This window comes from Cebidichthys violaceus, unplaced genomic scaffold, assembly GCF_023349555.1.
Source record: "Cebidichthys violaceus isolate CVI_PGR_0920_01 unplaced genomic scaffold, fCebVio1.0.p SCAF_16, whole genome shotgun sequence".
NCBI lineage: Eukaryota > Metazoa > Chordata > Actinopteri > Perciformes > Stichaeidae > Cebidichthys > Cebidichthys violaceus.
The window spans coordinates 1,632,558-1,654,229 of record NW_027176329.1 but is presented as its reverse complement, the minus strand read 5'-3'; the positions used below and the strand labels follow the sequence as shown (position 1 = coordinate 1,654,229).

The window sequence follows — 21,672 nt, the reverse complement described above, 5'->3', positions numbered from 1 at the left end:
AAATCATGAAAGGCTGACACATGAGTACACCTGGAACAGTCTTCAATGGTTATTAATGTACGTGATGGCACATCTCTGTTGACAGACCTGCTTTACTGCAGCAGTGGAATTTAGACTGTGACGTCAGTTCTCAGCATACGAGCGTGAAACAAACCGGCAGTTCATTTATTGCGCTGATAAAAACACATATTTGCATGAAGAGAAGGCGTCCAGCGGAGCGAACAGGAGCACCGTTAAGACTGTTCAGAGACAACCCGACCGGCACGGACCAGTGTTTGTCTGGTTCCTCCGGGAAGAGACTGCTCTATGGCCTCGCAGTAATAATGTAAGTATGTGTTTGAATATAACAATCAATTTGGTGATTGGTTTTATAGATATGGAAATCTTGGTGATGGACTTCAAATGTCCCTTTAGGTGGAACTGTATGACAGATCCTCCTCTATTTGGCCAACAGTAAAAGCCTTTTCAAATTTTTACCTTTTTGAGTTTTGAATGTTTTTACATTTTTTTTTTTTAATTTTAGCTTCATTCTGTACTCTGTTATCATTAGCAGTGACCCCCGTACTGGACTGAATGGGAGGGCTCATATATGTCACTTATTGTTGTATTCAAGTTCAAATCAAGTGCGGTTCTTTGATGATCTGCTTGTATGTCTTCACCACCGGTGGGATCTGGAGGGTAAATTCATATTTGTGGGTTTTTGGGATTTCATGGAAAGAGCAGCAAAAGAACAGCAGAGGGCGTCACACATGCAGCTCTTATAATAACCGTCATTAATAAATAGTACATTAATAGTTAAGTGCATCTTAGTTAGGAATGATCAATTAATAATATCATTAGTTTGTGTAATTTGAAATAGTTATATTGTATGATAGCTGATAAGAGACGATAATAATTACATTCTGATTATATTTGATATACTATATTAAGTATTTGTTAAGGATTACCAAATGATTTGTTTCAGAAATAGTTTGTAAAACATCCATAAACATTACATAGATGGATGGACCAGAAACCAGTTATTATCCATCCAACAAAGGTTTAACTGATCTGTCCAAATAATGTTGACAGATGCTTTACATTTAAGTATTTATTAACCATTCAACAAAGGTTTACAGTCATCGGCTGCAACTTTAGCCATCCAATTCATGTTTACCTGCCAATTATTATCCATTAACAAAGTGGTACGAGTATCTTTCATGTAATGTTGATGTTCATAGATGTTTTACAAAGTGTATTTGGGAATAATTTACAAATCATTTGGGAATAGTTTACAAATGTTACGATGCGGGCAACAATACGTTGTTAAAATAACTTAAATGAAGTTGTAAAATAGTTGTAATTGAGTGGTTTGTTAACAGTAATATATCAATAGAATGAACTATAAATGTAGCATTTATGAATGAGAGTTATCATAAAGTGTCGTCCTGCTGTTTATTCAGAGGATGGTTCCCTTACTGCTGTTACTGCTGCTGCCTGGAGCGCCGGCTGACCGAGGTATGAATTTCATTTTCCGTTTTGGTTTCGTTCGCCAGAGACGGAGTAATGCATCAAAAAGTCCTTTTTTTTTTTGTTGCATCATTGTTACTGAATACTTGTAAAGACGCAGCGAGTTGTTCCTCATCTCCGGTCTCTGTGTTCAGTTTGTTTCAACATTTCAGATGGCGTCATTACTACCATCATGGAGAACATCAACCTGACGGTGCGTGACTTCGTCGGGCAGCCTGGTCACATGAGGTGCTGGCAGAATGGCTCACCCTGCATCTTTCAGTGCACCTCCATCAATTCGTTGCAGTTCAATGGATCGTCTGCTTGCTTCCAGGTCGGCGTGTCACCTGACGGGGTTGCGGTCAGCATAGAGCAATGTGAGTACGCTGCAGGTGCTGCGTCTGATTCATATCCAAATGTCTCAGAAAGAACAGCCTGATTACATATCTGCACATTAAGTCTGACTCCTCTCTCCCTTGGCAGATTACAATTGCAGTCTCTACTCGTGCAACAACCCGACCCTCCTGTGGCTGATTGACTTGCTGGAAGGGGAAAGCTCTTACCAGGAGAACATGATGCATCTCATCTACTTCAGGGATTCGTGTCCGCTGCTCTTCAGTCAGGACCGTGCAGTCACGGAAGCCTTCATAAGGTCGGTGTCAGACCAGAGGCTTGGTGTACTCCTCCGGCTTCTGGACACATTTAGTTCACACTGTGTTCTATGAATCCTAGGGTTAGCAATGTCGGTCCGTCGGCCACTTTGGTCCAGACTGAGATACCTCAACAAACATTCATGGTTCCCAGAGGATGAATAGAGGATTTGAACAAAAAACCTACGAGTCATTATAGCTATAGCATAGCATCATGCTATACTAGGTGGTTTCCATTTGGCTAACATGGCTCCTCGCTCCTCGCTCTACACTAATACATGTAAAAGATATAGATTTAGTCACCGTAACGTCACCCATTGGTTTGAGGAATGTACCGTTTTAAAGTTCACACTATTCGCTGTCGCCATCTTGATTTTTTTTTTTTTTTAACCGTAAGTGACACCAGAAGGTGGAGCTAAGACAACCGAATGCTGAACGAGACATTTTCCAAAATGTTACAATTAACTTCCGTAAACTGAAAGCACACTGTGGAAACATCTCAGCTGTCGAATGTGGAGAACGAAGTGACAGTTAAAGAGCTTAATACATGATGTCTGATGACATAGAGCTGGGAATCATAGAATGTGTCAAATGTTCTAAATATATATATTCCTGAAGAACAGATTGGATATGATGGAGCCATTGAGGTTTACATTTTCTAAATCAAATCTATAGCCTAATTAGAATTATTTTTCAACCTCAGGCTGATATTACAGGACTAATAATAAAACCTGCGACTAAATATTATGGAATATAAAACAAAAGAGGAAGATAAGACAAGCCTTTGGCGCGTCTTCTCGATTCTTGATTCAGATCCTACACGCGTGATGTTTATGTTCATGAATACATATGAATAACTGAGCGCTGTCCTTCCTGTTTCTTCAGGTAGTTTGCCTTTCATCTACAGTTCAACGATCTTCAAATGTTATTAATATGACAGTAATGCTGGACCCGCAACAGATCAGCTGACCAATCAATAAACAGATTTCCTTTCCTCTCCTCTCCACGTTTCCTCCGAGACGCATTTGAAGGGGTTGTAAAGTCCTCGTTGTCACGTTCATTGTCTTCCTGCAGTACGGAGAGACAGATAATCCATCACATCATGCAGACATCCGAGCTTGTCCCCGGCGGCTCCGTGGACTACAGCCTGAAGAGCTTGTCTCTGCACGTGGTCAACATCAGTGAGGCTGAGCTCAACTCCACCGACACCAGGATCCAGATAAAAGCGCCGCAGGTACACGAGCCCGAGATGAAGACGGCGCCGCTGACATAATCATTCATTAACACGGTCAAATTGGTGAGGAGGATTTCTACAAATTTGGCGAGGGAACGTTTTTCATCAGCAACGGTACAAAATTTTCACAAAATTTTCCGTCATGTTGAATACTTTCTTACGTCAGGATGGCAGGAGTTCAGGCAGCGCTCAGCTAGAACCTAATTGTCGACCGAGACTAACGTTGGTGATTGTTTTTTGGGGCTTTGAGTGCGAACCACAAACTGCCCTTCTTAATAACCTCGTCTCCTTCTTTCCACGGTCAGCTGTTGCCTCAGAACCAGTCATCCATCCCTGACGTCTGGCTGCCTGTTGATAACCTGCAGAGCATCCCTCAGGAGAGCAGGGTTGTTGGTTTGGTCACCTACATGCACCACAGCCAGTTCCAAGTATATCGTCCATCCTATTTATTCCTGCACTGTCCACAGTACACATACACACAGATACGCGTGTATATATATATATATATATATATATATATATATATATATACATATACACTGTCATAGTAGAAATTGTCTTTTAGTTTAGACAGGAAGAAATCTCATCAATGGTTCTCAGGATAGAGCTACTGGGCCAACAACCCTTTCGGAATCTGAAGACGCCAATCAAGATGACTTTCCAAAATGTTCCACCCACAGATATGGATGTAAGTCTGCTTTCACGTCTTCATCAGCGATCTGTTCCCATAGCTCGATGGGTCTGAGGAGACACGGTGCTGTATCGTACGGATGCAAACAATTTGACAAAAGTGTTCATAAGATTGACTTGACTTGATTTTGATGACGGCACAAGCCATGTTTTCATGCTTTTTCATTTCAATATTTCAAGAGCCTGTATTTTTTTGTATTTTTACAGAATGACTCCTGGTTACAGTGTAACTATTTTGATGAACATGGTAGGTTGTATATGCAGTTTCTTGTTTACAGCAGGATTCACAGCAAAGCATTATTATTATTAATAATAATAATAATAATAATAATAATAATAATAATAACAATATCATGAATTATAATAAAATAAATAAATTATATTTATATAAATTATTATTATTGTTGTTGTTATTATGCCTTAGCTTGCTTGAAGTCTTATAATGTCTTATTTGTAGTGTTTAAGACATAAGCCATAAATTACATGTAATAACTCATATTCATCGTACAACAAAGGGGCGTGTGTATATAAAAACTATTTAGCGCACACACACACACACACACACACACACACAGTCGTCCTGATGGAGTTCACCAAGTCACCGTGTTCATGTTTCCAGATTTGCAGTGGAAAGCAGACGGATGTGAGACCATCGTCAACCCGACCAAAATCATTTGCAACTGTAACCATTCAACGCCCTTTGCCGTCCTACTGGTGAGAGGACTCTCTTGATTTGACTGACTTGTTCCCCGTGAGACGTTAACCAGTTAGCCGACCCTTTACTCATCTTTATTTAGTGCTGCACCGCTTCATTCAGTGTTCAAAATCACTCTCTGACTTCTCCCCCAGACATTTGATAAAACCTGTAAATTGGAAATAATATCCACCGGTTCCATATTTTTCTGCAGATGAGGGACCCAATTTCAGAAGTCCACTGGAAAATCCTGTCCATCATCAGCTACATAGGCTGCGGCCTGTCTGCGTTCTTCACCGCTTTGTCCCTCGTCATATATGTCTTCAGTCGGTAGGTAGACGTGTATTCTGCGCCGCTGGCTCTCAGCTGATGTCCAAGAGACGACCGCGTACTCGTCGTTCTCCTCCTCTTCCTCAGAAAACGCAAGATGGATTTCTCCATCTCCATCCATGTGTCTCTGAGCGGGGCCTTGTTCCTGCTCAATGCCACCTTCCTGCTGACCGAGTGGGGGGCCACGGTGGAGCCGGACTGGGTGTGTGTGTTTGTCGCCGCCCTCATGCATTACTCCCTGCTCTGCTGTTTCACCTGGATGGCCATAGAGGCACTTCACCTCTATCTGCTGCTGATAAAGGTGTTCAACACCTACTTCAAGCACTACCTGGCCAAACTGTCTCTCGCTGGATGGGGTGAGTGCCGCAAGAGCGCCTATTCCGTTTTACTAACGACACCATTTTAAGTCATCGGAAGGCATCAAAGAGCTCGTCTTTAAGATGTTGACCGATGAACTCCGGAAGGACGTGGCTCAGCGCATAGACCAAAGCTTACAGGATATGTTCACAAGAGTACCTGAAACGTTCCCCTGAAGGTTCGACCGCTAGACAGAATTAAAACCAGCTGAAGCGACTTTGCTCAGACTAGTGAAGCCCAAAACCCGTTCTCTGCCGCCTGCGCCTTTCAATTTTGGCCATTGAGCCGCTTCCTTCGTCTTTTTCGGAGAAAGTTTCCTGCCGTCAAACTCTGTTGTCGCATCGACTGGAGATGTCTTTAAAGGCATCTTCCACCTCAGCCTCATGAATTACCGCGGTGTGTGTTGGTGTGATTCTCAGGGATCCCTGGTGTGATCGTGGCGGTCTCTTTGGGAGTGAAGGACTTCAAACAGTTTTATGGAGTGACACAAATGACGGTGGCTGATACTAACCAAACCAACGGCATGTAAGTGATTACTACCTGCTGCTGGCAAGCTGAGGGAAATAATCGAGTCTCACTAGAATAATAATCCAAACCCTTTACAAAATGAATAATAATCACAATCCATCATTTGTACACTTTGTATGCTCATAACAGTGTTTGTGTTTCACGGTTTTTCCCATTTTCACACGTGGTTTATCACAATGTTTGTACACATGTATGATTTATATACACGATTCATCTAAATATGACAAACATGTCCTAGAGGAGACATAGTGTACATAATAAACATCTCCTGACATATACAAAATATATTGTGTATTTATAATCTTCTATCAAAAGTGTATGAAAGAGGCCTTCAAATTATAATCTTCACTAATTTGGTCACAGCCCTGTTGTTATGGTGGTAACATCAAGGTACAGTAATAATAACAGTAACGTGTGAGTGAGTGAAGACAATTGAATACCGCAAACGAATGGCGGACTCCGCCACGAATTAAGGAAAACTCTTATACAGAGAAGTCTGAAGTCTATGAGAGACTATAAATACACTGAATGGCTACTGCTGAACAAATACCGCCCATAAATAGTATCAAAAACTGTTTGATTTCATGAAAAAAAATGGATGGATGGATTGTAGCTTTAAACATTTGAGATCACGTTGTTTTATTTATTTATCATTATGTTCACGCGCTCTACTGCATGTCCCCCTGCATTATCGGTGAAACTGTATTCTGACAGTCCACCGGGTTCCCCGTCTGTCCCACAGCTGCTGGATCACGGATGACTCCTTCTTCTACTCCATGAACCTGGTGTATTTCACCCTCATATTTGCCTTCAACACCGGCATACTGATAGCAGTGGTCTCCAACATCTGCAAGATGAAACGGGAGTTCAGGAGCAGCTCGAAGCCCGGAGCAGGGGCAGAGGGAGCGACTCAGGGGGACCCCCTGAGGTTCGGTGAGACCTGCAGGAGTGGCCTCACCGTTATGGGCCTCACCTGCTTGATGGGGACCACCTGGGGCCTGGCCTTCCTGGGCTCAGGATACATCAACTACCCCATCCTCTACCTCTTCTGCATCCTCAACTCCACACAAGGTCTGCTGCCCGTTCTGTTCCTCTCAAAGGTTCTTTAGCCGGTCTACGTGTTGACGGGTTTGTCTTTGTCAGATATATTCTCTTGTAACGCCACTCACGCTTTTAATACGTCTCTTTGTCAAGGTTTCTTTATTTTCCTGTGGATCTGTCTGGCAGCCAAGAAGCAGAGGAAGAGAGACATGGAGGAGAGAATGACTTCCACTCCTGTGAAGACTTCAGGAGTCAAATTTGATGAGACTGCTGTTAGTCCACGGCCCAATCCCAATGTCCTCACTCTGGGACTTTGATGCGCGTTCCATCAAAGGCCATTAAGGGTTTACTTCTGTCCCAGTGTCAAATCATTGAGTGTTTATGGGCTCTCTCGCAGACATATTGAGACATTGACTTACCCACAATTCATAGCAATGTGACGTCAGACACGGGGTTACCAGTGGAAGCACTGAGGACGGCATCTGGGTGTCCAGCCTGGCAAATTACATTCACACAAAACCATTAACCGTGGAACATAAAAGCACCTGAAATCAGAGGTTACACTACACAGCTTTATTCATCAACCATTTCTTTTCATTTTCTTATTAAAGCCATTTTAACAAAATAAGTTGTAAATATATTATTTGTCAAATCTAAAAATAAATGCCCACAATTGTACATAACATGTGACGTTGTCTTGGCAACGTGCTATGTAGCCCTCCTGAGGTGACTAAACGTTTGATGTAAACATTGTTTTATGTAACTTTATTTATCGCTTTAAGTGTGATTAAAGTAAAGCTGTGTCCTTAACTAACCCACTGTAGAATATTGTACATGTGTTTCTGAATAAAGTCTATAAAGGCATGTTCTAAGTCCTCATGGAGCTCCGTCTAAAAATGTTAGTTACTGTTCGTTTTTAATCAAAAACGCATTCATGTAGATTTTCAAAGGACGAGGAGGTCGCCGCACCGCACTAGGTTTTCAGGTTCCGAATGGCGGGCGCTTCCCGTTGGCGGGGGGGGGGGGGGGGGGGGGGGGGGTAGAGGCGAGGCAACGCAGTCCGACCGAAAAGGCCCGGACTAGAGGTTTGAATGGAGGGTTGGAACCCCCCCCACACACACTTTTTACTAGTTTCTTTGTGGAGAAAAAGGAACCGTCAGAAAAGCTGGTGTCGGTGACAACAGACGGAGCCGGCAAAGGTGACCCAGACTACCCAAAATGTGGTGATTAGTACTAATGTAATAGGATTCATTCAAAAATGTGAAAGAGTTTTTAATCTTACATAACTGATCATTTGTATAAACATGGGACAGAGACAAAGGTAATGGTTTGTAAACGAGATGACATGATGTGAAGATATGACAGTTAATGACTTCATAAAAAAATGTTAGAAGTGATAATTTGTACAAAAATATAACGGGTGTGATTTTGAATTAAATACACAATCATTGTTAATAATTAGTGTGAGGAATAATTAACATTGACATATATTATTATTATTATTATTAAAAGGTGATCTGTGCAACTTTGTTATTCAGGAGGTTTGTACCAAACAAGTAGCCCTTCGTACGAATCGGTACCCTTGAAGTAGCTCTCCGTTTGAAACAGGCTGGTGACCCCTGGTCTAGATACATCAGAACAGAGCAACGGTCACCTGCTGCTGCTTGTGTGTGGTTCACAGTCCACGAAATCATTACGCGTCCTGGAATTATTGAGAAAACGTCTCAATGATCGTGTGAGTTGCATGTGTCCGCTGCCTGCTTTGGAAAAACGTCTGAGTTTCGCTTCCCCAGCAAGCTGCAAGTGTCGGTGCTTGTTGACCGTCGTGACTTAACAGGTTCTTTACTTCTTGCGTAGGTTCATAGGAAAACTGTAACATTTGGAAACTTCCTCTTTTCTCGAAGCTCTTTCTTCTCACCTTGGAAATTTAGTCATAGTAACATATCGTTTCTTTCTCTTTCTCTTTCTCTCTCTCTCTCTCAGTGATAGTTCCGTACCTCTAATCTATACATCTTTGTGACATTTTGCTCTCTCAATGAGCAACGCTGGTGAGATTTCCGATGAAAAGGCGTGTCATCATCACTTCTGGTCCATGTGAGCTTGTACACCCCCAGCTCCTCCACCACCATGTGATGTATGCAGATGTGAAACTCCCTGCTCATCAAGCAAAAAACCTCAAGCATGTAGAACCCGGCTGTGCATCGTGTGTGTGTGTGTGTGTGAGGAACGGCGAGACGCGATGTGGATTTCTCTCTTTGCCCTCACACTCATGTGGCAGTCTACCATCCAAGCTGTTGGTGAGTTTATTGAGTTTTCTTTTGAGCTTGTGAGGTGAATACCACTTTAACTGTTGTAATATTAAAGTTGAAGAGTTTCAAACCAAGAGACAAATAGTGTCACTCGTGGTCGCCTGCTGCTCGGGGACTCTTACGCAACCATTTGTGCAACACTTAAAAAAAAAAAAAAAACACAGTTTCCCTGAGTACGAGGTGATCAAAATATGCCCGAAAATATCTAATTTTTCCTTCTCTGTCACCCGGACAGAACCCTGTAAATTTGTCTTCGACGAGTGTCAAAAAGCAGATGTCCCCTGGACCAGGTAACCCTAAAGAACACATGTGGCTGCTCCCTGCTGTCTAACGAATGCTCTGACATTCCATAAAACGTAATAAGAAATGATCATAACATACCATAATGCTGTTGGAGTCACCAGGTTGTCAGCTTTTTAGGAACCAATAGCTCATGACTGTGTATTTCTCTGTTCACACCACAGTGTTACGAAATGGCTGTGTGTTGTAGTCATAGGAATAACGTGAAAGCGCAAAAGACGAACGTTTCTCAACCTAAAATCAAGAGTTGTTCATGTTTATCTATCTGTCTGTCGATAAAATGTGTGAAACATGCGTTGCAGCTGCTATGAGGACAGAATTAGAAGCTGTACGATAAGAGGCCGTTTCACGATGGCGAACTTCATTCATCGGAGGGTGAGCTTGACGCAAGAGGTGAGGTCATATTTTTGGGCTCCCAGCTGTTGTCTCACTCGGCTCTCAAACAATCTCAAGTTGTGCGTGAAATGCGCTGACGAATGAGCAAAAACGGAAGAAACATTTGGGTTCATCGTGCTAATCGGGGTTCAGGGCGTCCGGCTCCACTGTGTGTGATCGTGTTGTTGTGATTCTTAGGTGGAAGCGAGTCCTACTCCTCAACACGTGGTTCGAATCTCATCGTCAGCTCTCCAGAGAAGCAGAGGAGCCACGTCTGAGGAGGAGGTGCTGCTGGTGGCCACTGTGATCAACAGCACTTTCTTCAAGGTCAGCAGCGTTTTTTGACCGAAGCGGCTGCAGTTCAGGAATTCAGTTCCTGATTCTGTACAGGGACCTCTACTTCAAAGAAATAGTTCACCCAAAAAAAACCACTATAAATTGTGTGCAGCACTCACGTCCCCAGGCTCTGCCCAGAAAGAAGAGTTTTTCTATCGAACGGCGTTAAAAAGAGAGGAAGAATAACACATCGGTGCAAACAGACTTCGACATACGACTTGCTAAACGAAGCATCGTGGGATAATCCTTCCCGTGAAGGAGTTTGAACAGATTCCTTCACGGGAAATGCTTTGTTCAGCAAAAAATGTCGTGTTTGGATTCTCACAAATAGATACAAGACATTTAGATAATGCTCCACATGAAGGTTTGGCGGGTGTTCTATTCCCTTTTCCTTCCGTCTCGCTGTCTCATTGGGACTTCGTTGATCCGTCTGTTTGCACCAACGTGCTTCCACTCTTCTCAACGGCATTCGACAGAAACGTTTCATCGATTTCCATGAACTCACTGTCGGCCATTCATGACAATGGAGAAACGGTCGATTGAAGAAGCTGATTTCAAACAGCGTTAACACCATGTGTCTTCTCTGTCGTTGCAGCTGAGTCCCCCCCGCCCTCGGGGAAGAGGACGCATGATACATATCCCACTAGACAGGCCCGGTCCAAGCACTGTTCTGGGGGGGTTAGTCCTGGCAGTGAAGGCGGGGAACCATCCTGTCAGGAACCTCTCACAAGCCATCAAGCTAACCTTCAATCACGACAAACAGGTAGAAGAACAAAAGCAGCCGTGAGGGCATCCCAGCTGGAGAATGTATCATTCTGCCTCTGACTTTCAATACACTTTCATTCTTTCTTTATGTTTCAGGTGCAGGATGGGGCTTGTGTGTTTTGGCAGGAGTCACCGCTTCAGAATGGAACAGGTAGGCCACGCATGGCGGCCTCCAGTCTTTTTTGCTCTTCAATGAATTGATGATTTATACTGTATCATATGTGTGTTTCTAGGTTATTGGAACACAGACGGCTGTGATACCAACGACACCGGAAGTGAATTTATTTGCAGCTGCAACCACCTGAGCTTCTTCGCTGTGCTTGTGGTAAAGTAATTGTTTGAAAAAGCCAGATTGTTTGAAAAAAGGGGCAGAGACTTTCAGAGAAAAACACATTACTTGATGCTTGACAAGATGTTCCCGTGCAATATGTGATCCCGCGACGATCACGTGATCTTGTGGTAATCCGCAGTGCACGGTCACATGCTGCCAGCTGTGCAAATGAACGTGCCTTTAAAGGACGTCTTCATAAACACAAGCGTGTTTATGAAGCCTGTTTACAGTCCGATCAGCAACTTAAGATGCACGACTGGAGTTGGAGATGGGAGATAACGTGCACGGGGCGACTGTGGCTGGATGGATGGGTAGAAGAATGGATGGGCGACTGTGGCTAAGTGTTAGCGCAGGGTCGTCCTTCAATCAGAGGATCGGCGGTTCGATCCCCAGCTCTGCTAGTCCGTGTCGATGTGTCCTTGGGCAAGACACTTAACCCCAAATTGCTCCCGCAGGCTGTTCCTGAATGGTATGATTGCTGGATAGGCAAAAGAAATGAACAGACGCCACTTCAGCCAAACTTAATTGTGTGTGTGATATATCTATATCAGAACATACGTCATAGAGCCATAGAGTTTTACTGAAGACACATGTAAATCCATATCTATAATATATCTACTGAAGAGGATTCTATCACGCTTCTGAACTTAAACTACATTTTAAATTGAATTTATGATCCGTGTTTTTCCCCTCCAGAACCCGGCGCTGTCAGTGGATGAAAGTGATGCTGTGAACCTGAGCTATATCACCTACATTGGATCAGCACTCTCCATCTTGTTCACAGTCGTCAGCTTGATCATCTATATATGTCTGCAGTGAGTTTGACTTAAAGTTATGATTCCCACGGGTCTAGAGTGAGTTATATTAAGATATAAATATCTTTAATGTTTTGTTCAACCAAATGACGTAAGAAGAAAGTGAAGCAATGTGTGTGTGGCAAACGTCTGTCATGCCACATCATGGGTGAAACAGGCTCTGTGGTTGATCTAATCCTGTCAAGCTTCATACGAGACAGAACTGAAATAGAACCGACTGCAACACTATGAATGCCTCCTGGAAAGACACACTGCCTAGTTTGTCGTGAGCATGCCCCTATATGATTATGAGGTATGTCAGAAAAGTCAAAGGAAGCAGAATCAGGACAAAGTCTCAAGTCAGTGCGGCCCAGTAAGCAGTCGGCCTGCACCACATTCAAGCAGTAGCTATAATAAGGTGTTTGGGTGAGATACGTGGGCCACATATAGTACTGCATCGGCATAAGAGACAATAAAAACAATGATGGTAATAAACCTTTTTCCCTTTCAGACGGCGGCGTCCCGAGAAGGCTATCGGCGTGCATTTGCACCTAACCGGAGCGCTGCTCTGCCTCCACCTCAGCTTCCTGCTGTGCTGCTTCTGGGTGCGGCAGCTCGACGAGAAAGAGGAGGACTGGGTTTGCCGGGGTCTGGGTCTCCTTTTGCACTGGTCCCTGCTGGCCACCTTCACCTGGACGGCTCTTGAGGGGTTCCACCTCTACCTTCTCCTAGTTCGAGTCTTCAACATCTACGTCAGGAGATACCTGCTCAAACTCAGCTTGGTGGGATGGGGTGAGTGGAGCCTGGTTGAGACGGTGCAACAAAAAAAAAGAGAATATTAGCGGCTAAAAGCCATGTAAATACTTTAAACAGATTGTTTGGTCAGTATACAAAGTCCTTTAATCGTCTTTTCACATATTAGAGGAATTTCAACAAGTTACACGTTGGAGGTTTGTTTTACCGCTAGGGCTGCAGTAGAACAATGAGGTTCCATGAATCCAGGCGGCAAACTCCGGTTCTGCCGAGTGAAGCCGATGCGGAAATGTCTTAAACCTTGCACTCTCTCTACTGACCAGCAGGGGGCGACTCCTCCAGTTGCAAAATGAGATAAAAAGTATTTTCTAGTCTAAAATGACTCTACTTCTCTCTTGATTTATTCCCTCAGTAAACATTGTAAACATGAGTTTATGGTCTCAATCTCTAGTTTACAGTCTTCTTCAATACAGCATGATGTTCATTTAGTACATTATGGTCATCTTGCGATTTGGATCTGCCCAGCCGTGATGTAAAACCGGGCCGGGGGCTTGGCGTGGGGGCTTGGAGACCATTTCTGACTACCTACCCTCCTACCTCACATTTTCAGGATCACACACAGACTCACGACGTGAAAGCAATTGTAGCCACCAGCTGTCACGGGCTGGTATATATTCTGTTGTTCTGTCTGTGTTTAACCATAGTCTGGGCTTGTTAAAGGAACCTCCGTATCCGTCTTGTCTTCATGCAGGTCTCCCAACACTGATTGCAGTGGTATGTGGGATTTCAGGTGTTTATGGAAAATACAGGCTGGAAGTGAAGGACGCTGACGACCGCAATTCAACAGCGGAGATGTAAGGAACCAAGATCCATTGCTACGATTTTAAGTATTCAACCACACGGGAGGTTTGGATTACGTAGAGCTTTATTCCTCGGAGGTTATTTGGAATTCAAAGTTAACTTTGATGTAAATAACAAATGTTTTTGTAATAACCTGCAGATGCTGGATGAGCAGCCACAGGCTTCCGGTCAGCTTCGTCACTACCGTGGCCTTCCCATGCCTGGTGATACTGTGCAATTCCTGCATGCTGGGGCTGGTGGTGTTTAAGCTCTGGGGGCTGAGGGCGGGCGGTGGAGGCGCTGAAAGCGGCCGTGACTCGAAGAAGATGACCAGAGAAAAATGGATGAAGTTGTGGAAGGACTGTGCCACAGTGCTGGGCCTCAGCTGCGTGCTGGGTTTACCGTGGGGGTTAGCGAGCACCACCTACATCTCTCTCTCTGGGATCTACGTGTTCACGATACTAAACTCCCTGCAGGGTGAGTGCGTGCGTGACCCTCGTAACAAGTATCCATCCAGCTTTTTTTTATTTGTCGGAAGGATTCACAGCTTCTCCGTTCCTTCTTCCTAGGCGTGTTCATGTTCCTGTGGTCCTTGGCGCTGTCCTGCAAGTCTCGGTCTGACAACAACTCCTCCGTCAGAGACCCGTCCACTCAGAAAGTGATGACAACCAGTTTCAATAACTAATAGTCACAGTGACAAGTGTATTCGTGGTTACCTATATTAGGTGCTTACTGGCCTTTGGACTCCAGTCATATGCCTTAAATGTCAATAACTTAATCATGTCAAGTAACTTCTTTAAATGAAGATTGCTATGTGCATACGTGCTTCCGTTAGTGAGCTGGTGAGTGTCTGTGTCAGTCCACAGCTAATCTTGAATTCCACTGTAGCAAACCACATAATATTTTTGGTGGCCAGTTATGACGTGGTTGCGGTGACTGGCACTTCCTCAAAAACACCTTTTATCGCCTGTTTTATTCTGCCACTGAGTGCCTGCTGACTCCACACTTCCTACTCTCAACCCGCCCCCCCGGGGCCGGTTTTAACGGTGTTTTTGGCAAACAGCTAATAAATCACGGAACTGCCCGTTTACACACATCTGACAGAGTCTCTGCCGTGAGACGGAGCTGGTGCAGACATCTGCATAGATTCAAAATAGCAGCGTATCTGCGGTGTGAGAGGGGGAAACCACAACTGACGCACTCGGCCAGTTGTGGGTCATATTATTTCCATCACACCATACAGCAGTGGTCATCGCAGACACCCCCCACCGGACTCCACTGTGTGTGTATATAGCAGAGACGAGCACCAACAACAATGCTATTTGCAGCAGTTTGACCCATTCATCCACCACAGCCTAATCTTTGCTACTAAATCTTTCTGGCTGAATCCTTCCGTCCAGTTAACCACAGCTGATCTAAGTAACATATTCAACTTGGCTGCACAGCTGCCTGTATAGTGACTGTTCGTACTCGGGTGTAAATAGACACTCCATTAAATAAATAAGTGGATGGTGCATGGTAATAAGCTTCCTCCATTTTGGACTCCCTGACTCTCTGTTTCCCGAACGGTAAGCGTTGCTTTTGGTCAACGGTGCAACTTTTGCGTGTCAAAGTTCACTGGAGCTGTTATCCGTTGCCTTTGACTCTCCCAACAAGAAAGGTCAAAGGTCATATCACCGAGTCTCTGTGCTCTCTAATCCATCCATGTTCACAGGTTTATATGACAGAGCTATTCCTGCAGGAACAGACCCTGACTCGGTTCATTTGTTCTTTTATTGGTTTTGTGAATTGTCAGTGTTCGCCTGGGAGTGCTTTTGTAGTTTGTTGACATTTCTGCTTTGTTTATTTATCTATTGTTGAGTTGACAGGCTTTTTTTTTTATATTTAAAAAAAAAATTAAATTTAGCAACTTCTGACATATCATGTAAAGACACTTATTTCAGCTTAGACCGATGCTGTTTACGTTGCATGTGCTGCTCGTGCAACATGCAACCTGGATGGAACTGTGGCAAATGAGCGCCATCTGCTGGCTATACAAGGTTCAACTTATTCAGCCATAAAAACATGGAAGTGACAGTGCTCCCCCAGTGATCAACCAACACTGATTACCAGAACACAGTAAATAAATACCCAGGAAATAAAACCGTATATTCCATAATAAAGTTGTTAAAAAGAACCAGTTGTAGATGTCGATGCAGCAGGATGTAGGATTATTGACGTTTACAGTAACCTTTTGCTATATTGGGTCAATTTAACAGTTTTCTCTGTAAAGACACAGGGATTTGGTGGTGATTGAGTGAGAAAACAGTTGATGCGTGAAGAAAGATGTGGTCATTGAGTGCATTTTGTGTCAAAGTTAATGACAAGTGATCACCAGTTTAGTCCACATTTATGTTGTTCTGAATGTGTCCTACTTACATTTCTGATCGTATCGATGTTTGTCTCGTGAGATAACATACAGTACACACAAAGAAGTAAATAAAACGACATTACTGCGGTGACATCTCAATACTACACGGGAGCGTTTGCAAGCTGTCCTAAGGAGTGTACTTTTACCTTTACTTTCTATGTACAGTTTTTCACAACGGTGTCTAGGAGTTCGGGAAGAACCAGAGAAGTGCTCAGCTGCACAACCTGCAGGACCGTGAAATGCTCTGTGCCCCTCTGATTACCCAGTGTGACTCTTTTCAGCATGGCTCCACCTCTTCATACTCTTAAACTGGTTGAATGACTTCTCCCTGAGAACAAGCAGCCCGTCTGTCTTGATGGTGACCGATCTTAAAGGCGCCGTAGCCCTCCCAGCGTGCTCCGAATGTGAACCAAACGTGCTGAAAACCTCCGGAGCTGTACGGCAACACCGGCCAGATGTGTGCATGTGTACATACATCGCATTAGATCGTCCGGCTGAAAGAAGACCATGAAGACAACACGGCTGAGTTTCAGCAGATGATTCAGCATTCACAAGATGCAGTTTTAAATTGTTCAACTTTGATCTAATACGTCTCACACAGTACATTTTACAACGTTACCAATTCTCTGATGGGATTAGAGCGCTACATTCAAATTACATTTGCAAAGTAATAGTTCTACTTGTCTACAAGTTAATATGTTTATTCATAACATAATATTTTAATTGACATGTAAAATACTGCACAGAAATTGTGTTTTTTATTTATTTTTATTGTTATTACAGATATTTTGAATACCATTGTTTAATTGTATGTTTAATTTGCCACGATCAATTATTTATGATGCAAAAATATTAGGCCTAATGGTTATAATTAACACGTTATTATTATTATTATTATTATTATTATTATTAGTTATTATAGTTATACGAGGGAAAGAGTGATTTGAGAACATATTGATTGTAATCATTATCATTGTTATTATCCGTGCTGTGATTATTTGTTATAATAATCATGAATATCATTTGCTGTAACGTGACTTCATATGGTGTACGCATGCGCAGTGAACTCTTTCCCCAGTCTCCATTCAACAGCCTGAGTGATACCCGGAAATAAAGGCGGAGCTCTCCAGTTTTTCTCCTCCCTGCGCCAGACAGACTCAGACAGACGGACAACATGGATCCGAACACGACGATTCTGCGAGTCAAGAGGAAAAGGGGGACCGACCCCGCAGACGCGTTGTTGCTGGCGTGTAAACGTATCCGGCCGGAGACGTCCCAGAGCTCCGGCGAAGCGGTACCGGAGCCGAACGAAGCCGAGGTGGAGAACTCTGTCTTCAAACTCGTGGCGACCGTAGCGACACAGGTAAAGAGGCCCGCTGGTACGGACACGGTGTTGGAGCTAACCGAGCGCTACGGGCTAGCGTCTACGCAGCGGGCGGTGGGAAAGCCAAATAAACGGTCAGCGTGTCGGTACAAACGTACCCACTTAGTACATGTATTCTGGCTGTTATCTAACTGAATTTAACCACTTAAAACGGTGGTGGTTGTTGGGGGAAAAACAAGGAACCTTCTGTGCTAGTTGTTGTTAGCATGATGCTCATTACAGGCAACGGTGTTAGTTAACGCTAGCCGCAACTGTCAGCCCCAAATAGCATTAGCTACTGCGATCGTTAAGTTAGCTCGTTTTGTTGACGTGTTTGCAGGCCTCGAAAATGATATTAATTCATCCAAAATCTTCCCCATGGGAATGTTACTAACTGTTGGAACACATTGTCAAACATTTGAGACAAGCTAATTAACGTTAGCCTAGCCGGTACACACGTCCTAGTATGTGCTATATCACACGGTCCGTTCTGTCGTCTCGTCACCAGGATGCTCCCGTTCAGACGCAGGTGCGACAGGCGTTGGCTCGGCCTCGCGTGACCCACGCGCTGCGCCCCTCCGCCGCGAGCTCTCAGCGGATCACGGGGGACCTGCGCAGCACCAAGTGGAGCACTCGGAGGGAGGAACGCTACAGGATACTGTCCAGCCACCGCTCGGGCCTGTCGAGTCCGGCCGAGCAGCCGACCCCGGAGACGGACGCTCCTGAGGGCGCGGGGGAGACTGGGGGAGAGCGGGACAAATGTTCGTCTCTCGGTGCGATCCAGGTGGTGGATCTCCTTCACGAGGACGCAGAGGACAAGTCGTCCAGCAAGGTAAGCTGAGCGTTACTGTAGCTGGTTTATGAGTGTTGTTTGTCATGGTGTCAATTATCATACTCCTCATTAGAATAATATTTAAATAGTATTCTTTATAGCTAGCCTCAATTTTAGGAAGACAAAAAGTGCCTGATTCGCTTTTATTCAAAAGCTAAGATAGATAGATAGATAGGTAGGTAGGTAGGTAGGTAGGTAGGTAGGTAAGTAAGTAATAGTTCTGTTTGGGTACAAAGACATACAGTACACACATCTTACAGGTTACTGTTGGAGGTTATAATTCAAGGCATTGCTGGTGTGGAGACCCTCAGCATTGATTTGATCTCTCGCTCTCATCTTGTTGTGAAGACGCTGTCCTCGGACCCGGAAGTGATCCTGTGTAACAGCACCAAGCTGCTGCGGGAGCGCCTGAGCGTCACCGGAGAGGGGCTGGGGGGGGAGCACCGGGAGCAGGGCGACGACTACGTCTACGACCTGTACTACCAGGAGACGGTCGCGCCGGGCTGGATCCAGGACATCCTGTCCGTCAGGGCCTACGCCGACGAGGGAGAACTGGTGTGTGTGGATGGATGGAACGGAACAGATGAATGAGTGCTGGCATCGGAGTGAGTGAATGAAGACATGGGTGAAGTAAAGACTAGACTTACGGAAAAGCTTCACATTCGTTACGTGATAAAACATGCAGCTGGTCTCTGCCGACACGTACATTTTGTTTGCTTTTTAATATTTTGGCCAAAAAGATTCCAAACAAGGAACTTTAAAAAAAAAAGCTGGTTTACATTTTTATATCCTTTTATTATTATTATTAATAATCCAAACATTTTCTCTGAAGACAATAATAATAATAATAATAATAATAATAATGAACCAACTCAAAGGAGGCCTTCAGGTAACCGGCTTGTTGTTTGTCCCAGGTGCCTGACCTCGTGGTTCATGAAGAGGAGGTTTATGAAGACGAGGATGATGAAAACGAGGAAGGCAACTGGAGGAATGACTACCCTGATGAGGACAGTGACGGTGAAGGAGAGGAGCGCTACGGTGGTACGCCTTCATTTATTTGTGTGTGTGTGTGTGTGTGTGTGTGAGAGAGAGAGTGAGAGAGTGAGAGTGTGTGTGTGAGAGTGAGAGTGTGAGAGTGTGTGTGAGAGTGAGAGTGTGTGTGAGAGAGAGAGAGTGAGAGTGTGTGTGAGAGAGTGAGAGTGTGTGTGAGAGAGAGTGAGAGTGTGTGAGAGAGTGTGTGTGTGCGCTTAACCCAGCACACGCGTGTAGCTCCGCCTACAGGTGGGTTTCTATTTAGAGGGGATTACCTGTTTGTCACAGTCACACTGAGACAAATAAAGGTTTAATCAAATTTGTATAAATTGACTTTTACTACTAATTCTGAATCACTTTAACTTGAAGAGGTAAACCAGACATGTAGAAGAGAGATATATACATTTTGATAAATCACAATTTAGTTTTATTAAGAGTTAACAGGTTCTCATTCATTTCCTTTCCTCAGTTTAACAAACTGTTGCTATGAGCAGGCTCCCTCGTGTGGCTCAGCGGTGTACTGCAGATATAAATGTGCAACACATTTATTGAGGGACTTGAAGGGAATCTAGTGCGACCCAGTCTTTGGTTCTGACTGCTCTGGTCTATTCACATTTGTGATGTTGATGCTCCTGTCTGATTTGGTCGCTGATCTCGCGCCCCCCCCCATGTTGTGCAGGTTACTGGGAGGAGGAGCACTCGTACAGCCGGAGGAGCTGGGGCTGCTACCAGAGGGAAGTGCTGCAGGAGCTGAGCCGCTGTGGTGAAGACGAGAAGGAGGAAGAGGAGGAGGACGGAGACAAATATAATTCCGATTGATCCGTCCCTCTGTCCGTCCCCCACAGAAAACAGCGTACTTCCTTCCTAGACCTCTATGTGGGCGACGGTGGAGGGAGAACAACTGCTGGAAGGGCCCACTAAAGAAATCCCATCTTAAAGCGTAGCAACTCATCAGATTTAAGGAACGATGCGAGTTCAGTTGACTGACATCGTGCTGTACGTAAAGGAACGTTTCCCCACTAAATACCCGTTTGTGTAGCCACTACCTGCACCGAGGAACAACTCGCCATGAAACAAAGTTTCTTCAAGAATCCAATGGTGATTTTGTGGGCGAAGCGTTCCTTTAAGTCGACTCGAAACTAAAAACATCAATAAATGAAGGGTACGTTTTCCTTTGTCAGAGTAAAGCAGCTCGTCCACACGGACGGGGAAGGAGTAGCTGTTGTTTCCAGAAGGATCCAGAGTGTCTTTTTATTTTTTATTGTGGTGGAGTGAACTTGTGTGTGGGTGTTTGTTCAATGTGGACGTGTGTTTAAAAAGTGTTGCACATTAGCGTGATATGCCTCGTATGCTTTGTGCTGTTAACACTTCCGTCAGTGAGACGTCTCGGGCCGCGTGTGTTTGCAATTTAGGCTGCATTTTGTGTGTGTGTGTGTGTGTGTGTGTGTGTGTGTGTGTGTGTGTGTGTGTGTGTGTGTGTGTGTGTGTGTGTGTGTGTGTGTGTGTGTGTGTGTGTGTGTGTGTGTGTGTGTGTGTGTGTGTGTGTGTGTTAGATTTTTGGCACAATGTGAAAGCGTGACGCGTTGTGTGTTTTTGTTGTGGCTGTGTGAGTTTGGTTCCCTCCCCTCTTTGAAGTTCTTGAATGCTTGGTGAATTTAACTTTTTGTAAATATGTAGATGTGTATAAAAAGAAAGCTTTGAAAATAAACTTTAAACACGTCGGTGTGAGTTTGTCCTGCGTGATGGAACACAAAGAGTTGAGCTCTAAAGGAGCATCGAACCATTGTTCTAGATCCTATTCGGTTATTTGTTGGTCCAAATAAAGTCACTTCAGTTTTATTGCCATTGAGATGCAGAAAGTTTGACTCCAGAATATTTAAAATGTATTTCTTAATCTCACAAGACGAGAGCAAAAACCAGATGAACTGGTTCTCTTCTCTTCTTTGCCACCATGTTACCGGTCTCGTGACCCCTCAGATTGATCTCTGGAGCTCTATGCAGACCTTCAGATGTGTTATTTATAAAGTAGTCAGCCTTAAGTTGTCACTGATGGTGTTCATCATAGTTCCACCTCGAATGCACAGAGGGCCCACAGAATTAGATCAGTTTTATTTTAAAGAGAAAACCGTTGTTAAAGATTCAATTCTTATTATAGGGAAGGGGATCCATAGTTGGGCCCTAAAAAGCTGTCGGACTGGTATGAACGAGAGGTGGGCTCAC

General features: G+C 44.1%; 3 protein-coding genes across 3 annotated transcripts; all 3 read left to right on the top strand.

The window, feature by feature from the left end:
• Positions 1-231: 231 nt before the first annotated feature.
• LOC137872339 (adhesion G-protein coupled receptor G5) lies at positions 232-7,895 on the top strand. Its single transcript, XM_068710536.1, has 14 exons — positions 232-325; positions 1,443-1,497; positions 1,644-1,865; positions 1,972-2,140; positions 3,213-3,372; positions 3,678-3,800; positions 3,938-4,060; positions 4,270-4,309; positions 4,682-4,776; positions 4,971-5,086; positions 5,174-5,442; positions 5,863-5,968; positions 6,714-7,042; positions 7,166-7,895. Exons 2-14 carry the CDS (start codon positions 1,446-1,448, stop codon positions 7,327-7,329), a joined length of 1,968 nt encoding a protein of 655 aa, XP_068566637.1. The 5' UTR covers positions 232-325; positions 1,443-1,445; the 3' UTR covers positions 7,330-7,895.
• A 1,096-nt stretch (positions 7,896-8,991) lies between these two features.
• On the top strand, positions 8,992-15,733 carry LOC137872488 (adhesion G protein-coupled receptor G3-like). Its single transcript, XM_068710709.1, has 12 exons — positions 8,992-9,309; positions 9,557-9,611; positions 9,924-10,014; positions 10,195-10,323; positions 10,928-11,095; positions 11,194-11,248; positions 11,331-11,422; positions 12,125-12,243; positions 12,734-13,014; positions 13,727-13,829; positions 13,976-14,292; positions 14,385-15,733. Exons 1-12 carry the CDS (start codon positions 9,252-9,254, stop codon positions 14,498-14,500), a joined length of 1,584 nt encoding a protein of 527 aa, XP_068566810.1. The 5' UTR covers positions 8,992-9,251; the 3' UTR covers positions 14,501-15,733.
• Positions 15,734-17,345: 1,612 nt separating this feature from the next.
• Positions 17,346-21,173, top strand: slc7a6os (solute carrier family 7 member 6 opposite strand). Its single transcript, XM_068710708.1, has 5 exons — positions 17,346-17,588; positions 18,097-18,420; positions 18,769-18,975; positions 19,335-19,461; positions 20,132-21,173. The coding sequence occupies exons 1-5, from the start codon at positions 17,400-17,402 to the stop codon at positions 20,269-20,271; spliced, it is 987 nt and encodes a 328-aa protein (XP_068566809.1). The 5' UTR covers positions 17,346-17,399; the 3' UTR covers positions 20,272-21,173.
• The last annotated feature ends 499 nt before the right edge of the window (positions 21,174-21,672 follow it).

Coding starts and splice junctions, on each gene's coding strand:
- LOC137872339 (XM_068710536.1), top strand. CDS start 1,446: ATGGTTCCCTTACTGCTGTTACTGCTGCTGCCTGGAGCGCCGGCTGAC. Junction 1,498..1,643: donor TGGAGCGCCGGCTGACCGAG/GTATGAATTTCA, acceptor CTCTGTGTTCAG/TTTGTTTCAACATTTCAGAT. Junction 5,969..6,713: donor ACTAACCAAACCAACGGCAT/GTAAGTGATTAC, acceptor TCTGTCCCACAG/CTGCTGGATCACGGATGACT.
- LOC137872488 (XM_068710709.1), top strand. CDS start 9,252: ATGTGGATTTCTCTCTTTGCCCTCACACTCATGTGGCAGTCTACCATC. Junction 9,310..9,556: donor GTCTACCATCCAAGCTGTTG/GTGAGTTTATTG, acceptor TCACCCGGACAG/AACCCTGTAAATTTGTCTTC. Junction 13,015..13,726: donor ACTCAGCTTGGTGGGATGGG/GTGAGTGGAGCC, acceptor GTCTTCATGCAG/GTCTCCCAACACTGATTGCA.
- slc7a6os (XM_068710708.1), top strand. CDS start 17,400: ATGGATCCGAACACGACGATTCTGCGAGTCAAGAGGAAAAGGGGGACC. Junction 17,589..18,096: donor TGGCGACCGTAGCGACACAG/GTAAAGAGGCCC, acceptor TCTCGTCACCAG/GATGCTCCCGTTCAGACGCA. Junction 18,421..18,768: donor AGGACAAGTCGTCCAGCAAG/GTAAGCTGAGCG, acceptor CTTGTTGTGAAG/ACGCTGTCCTCGGACCCGGA.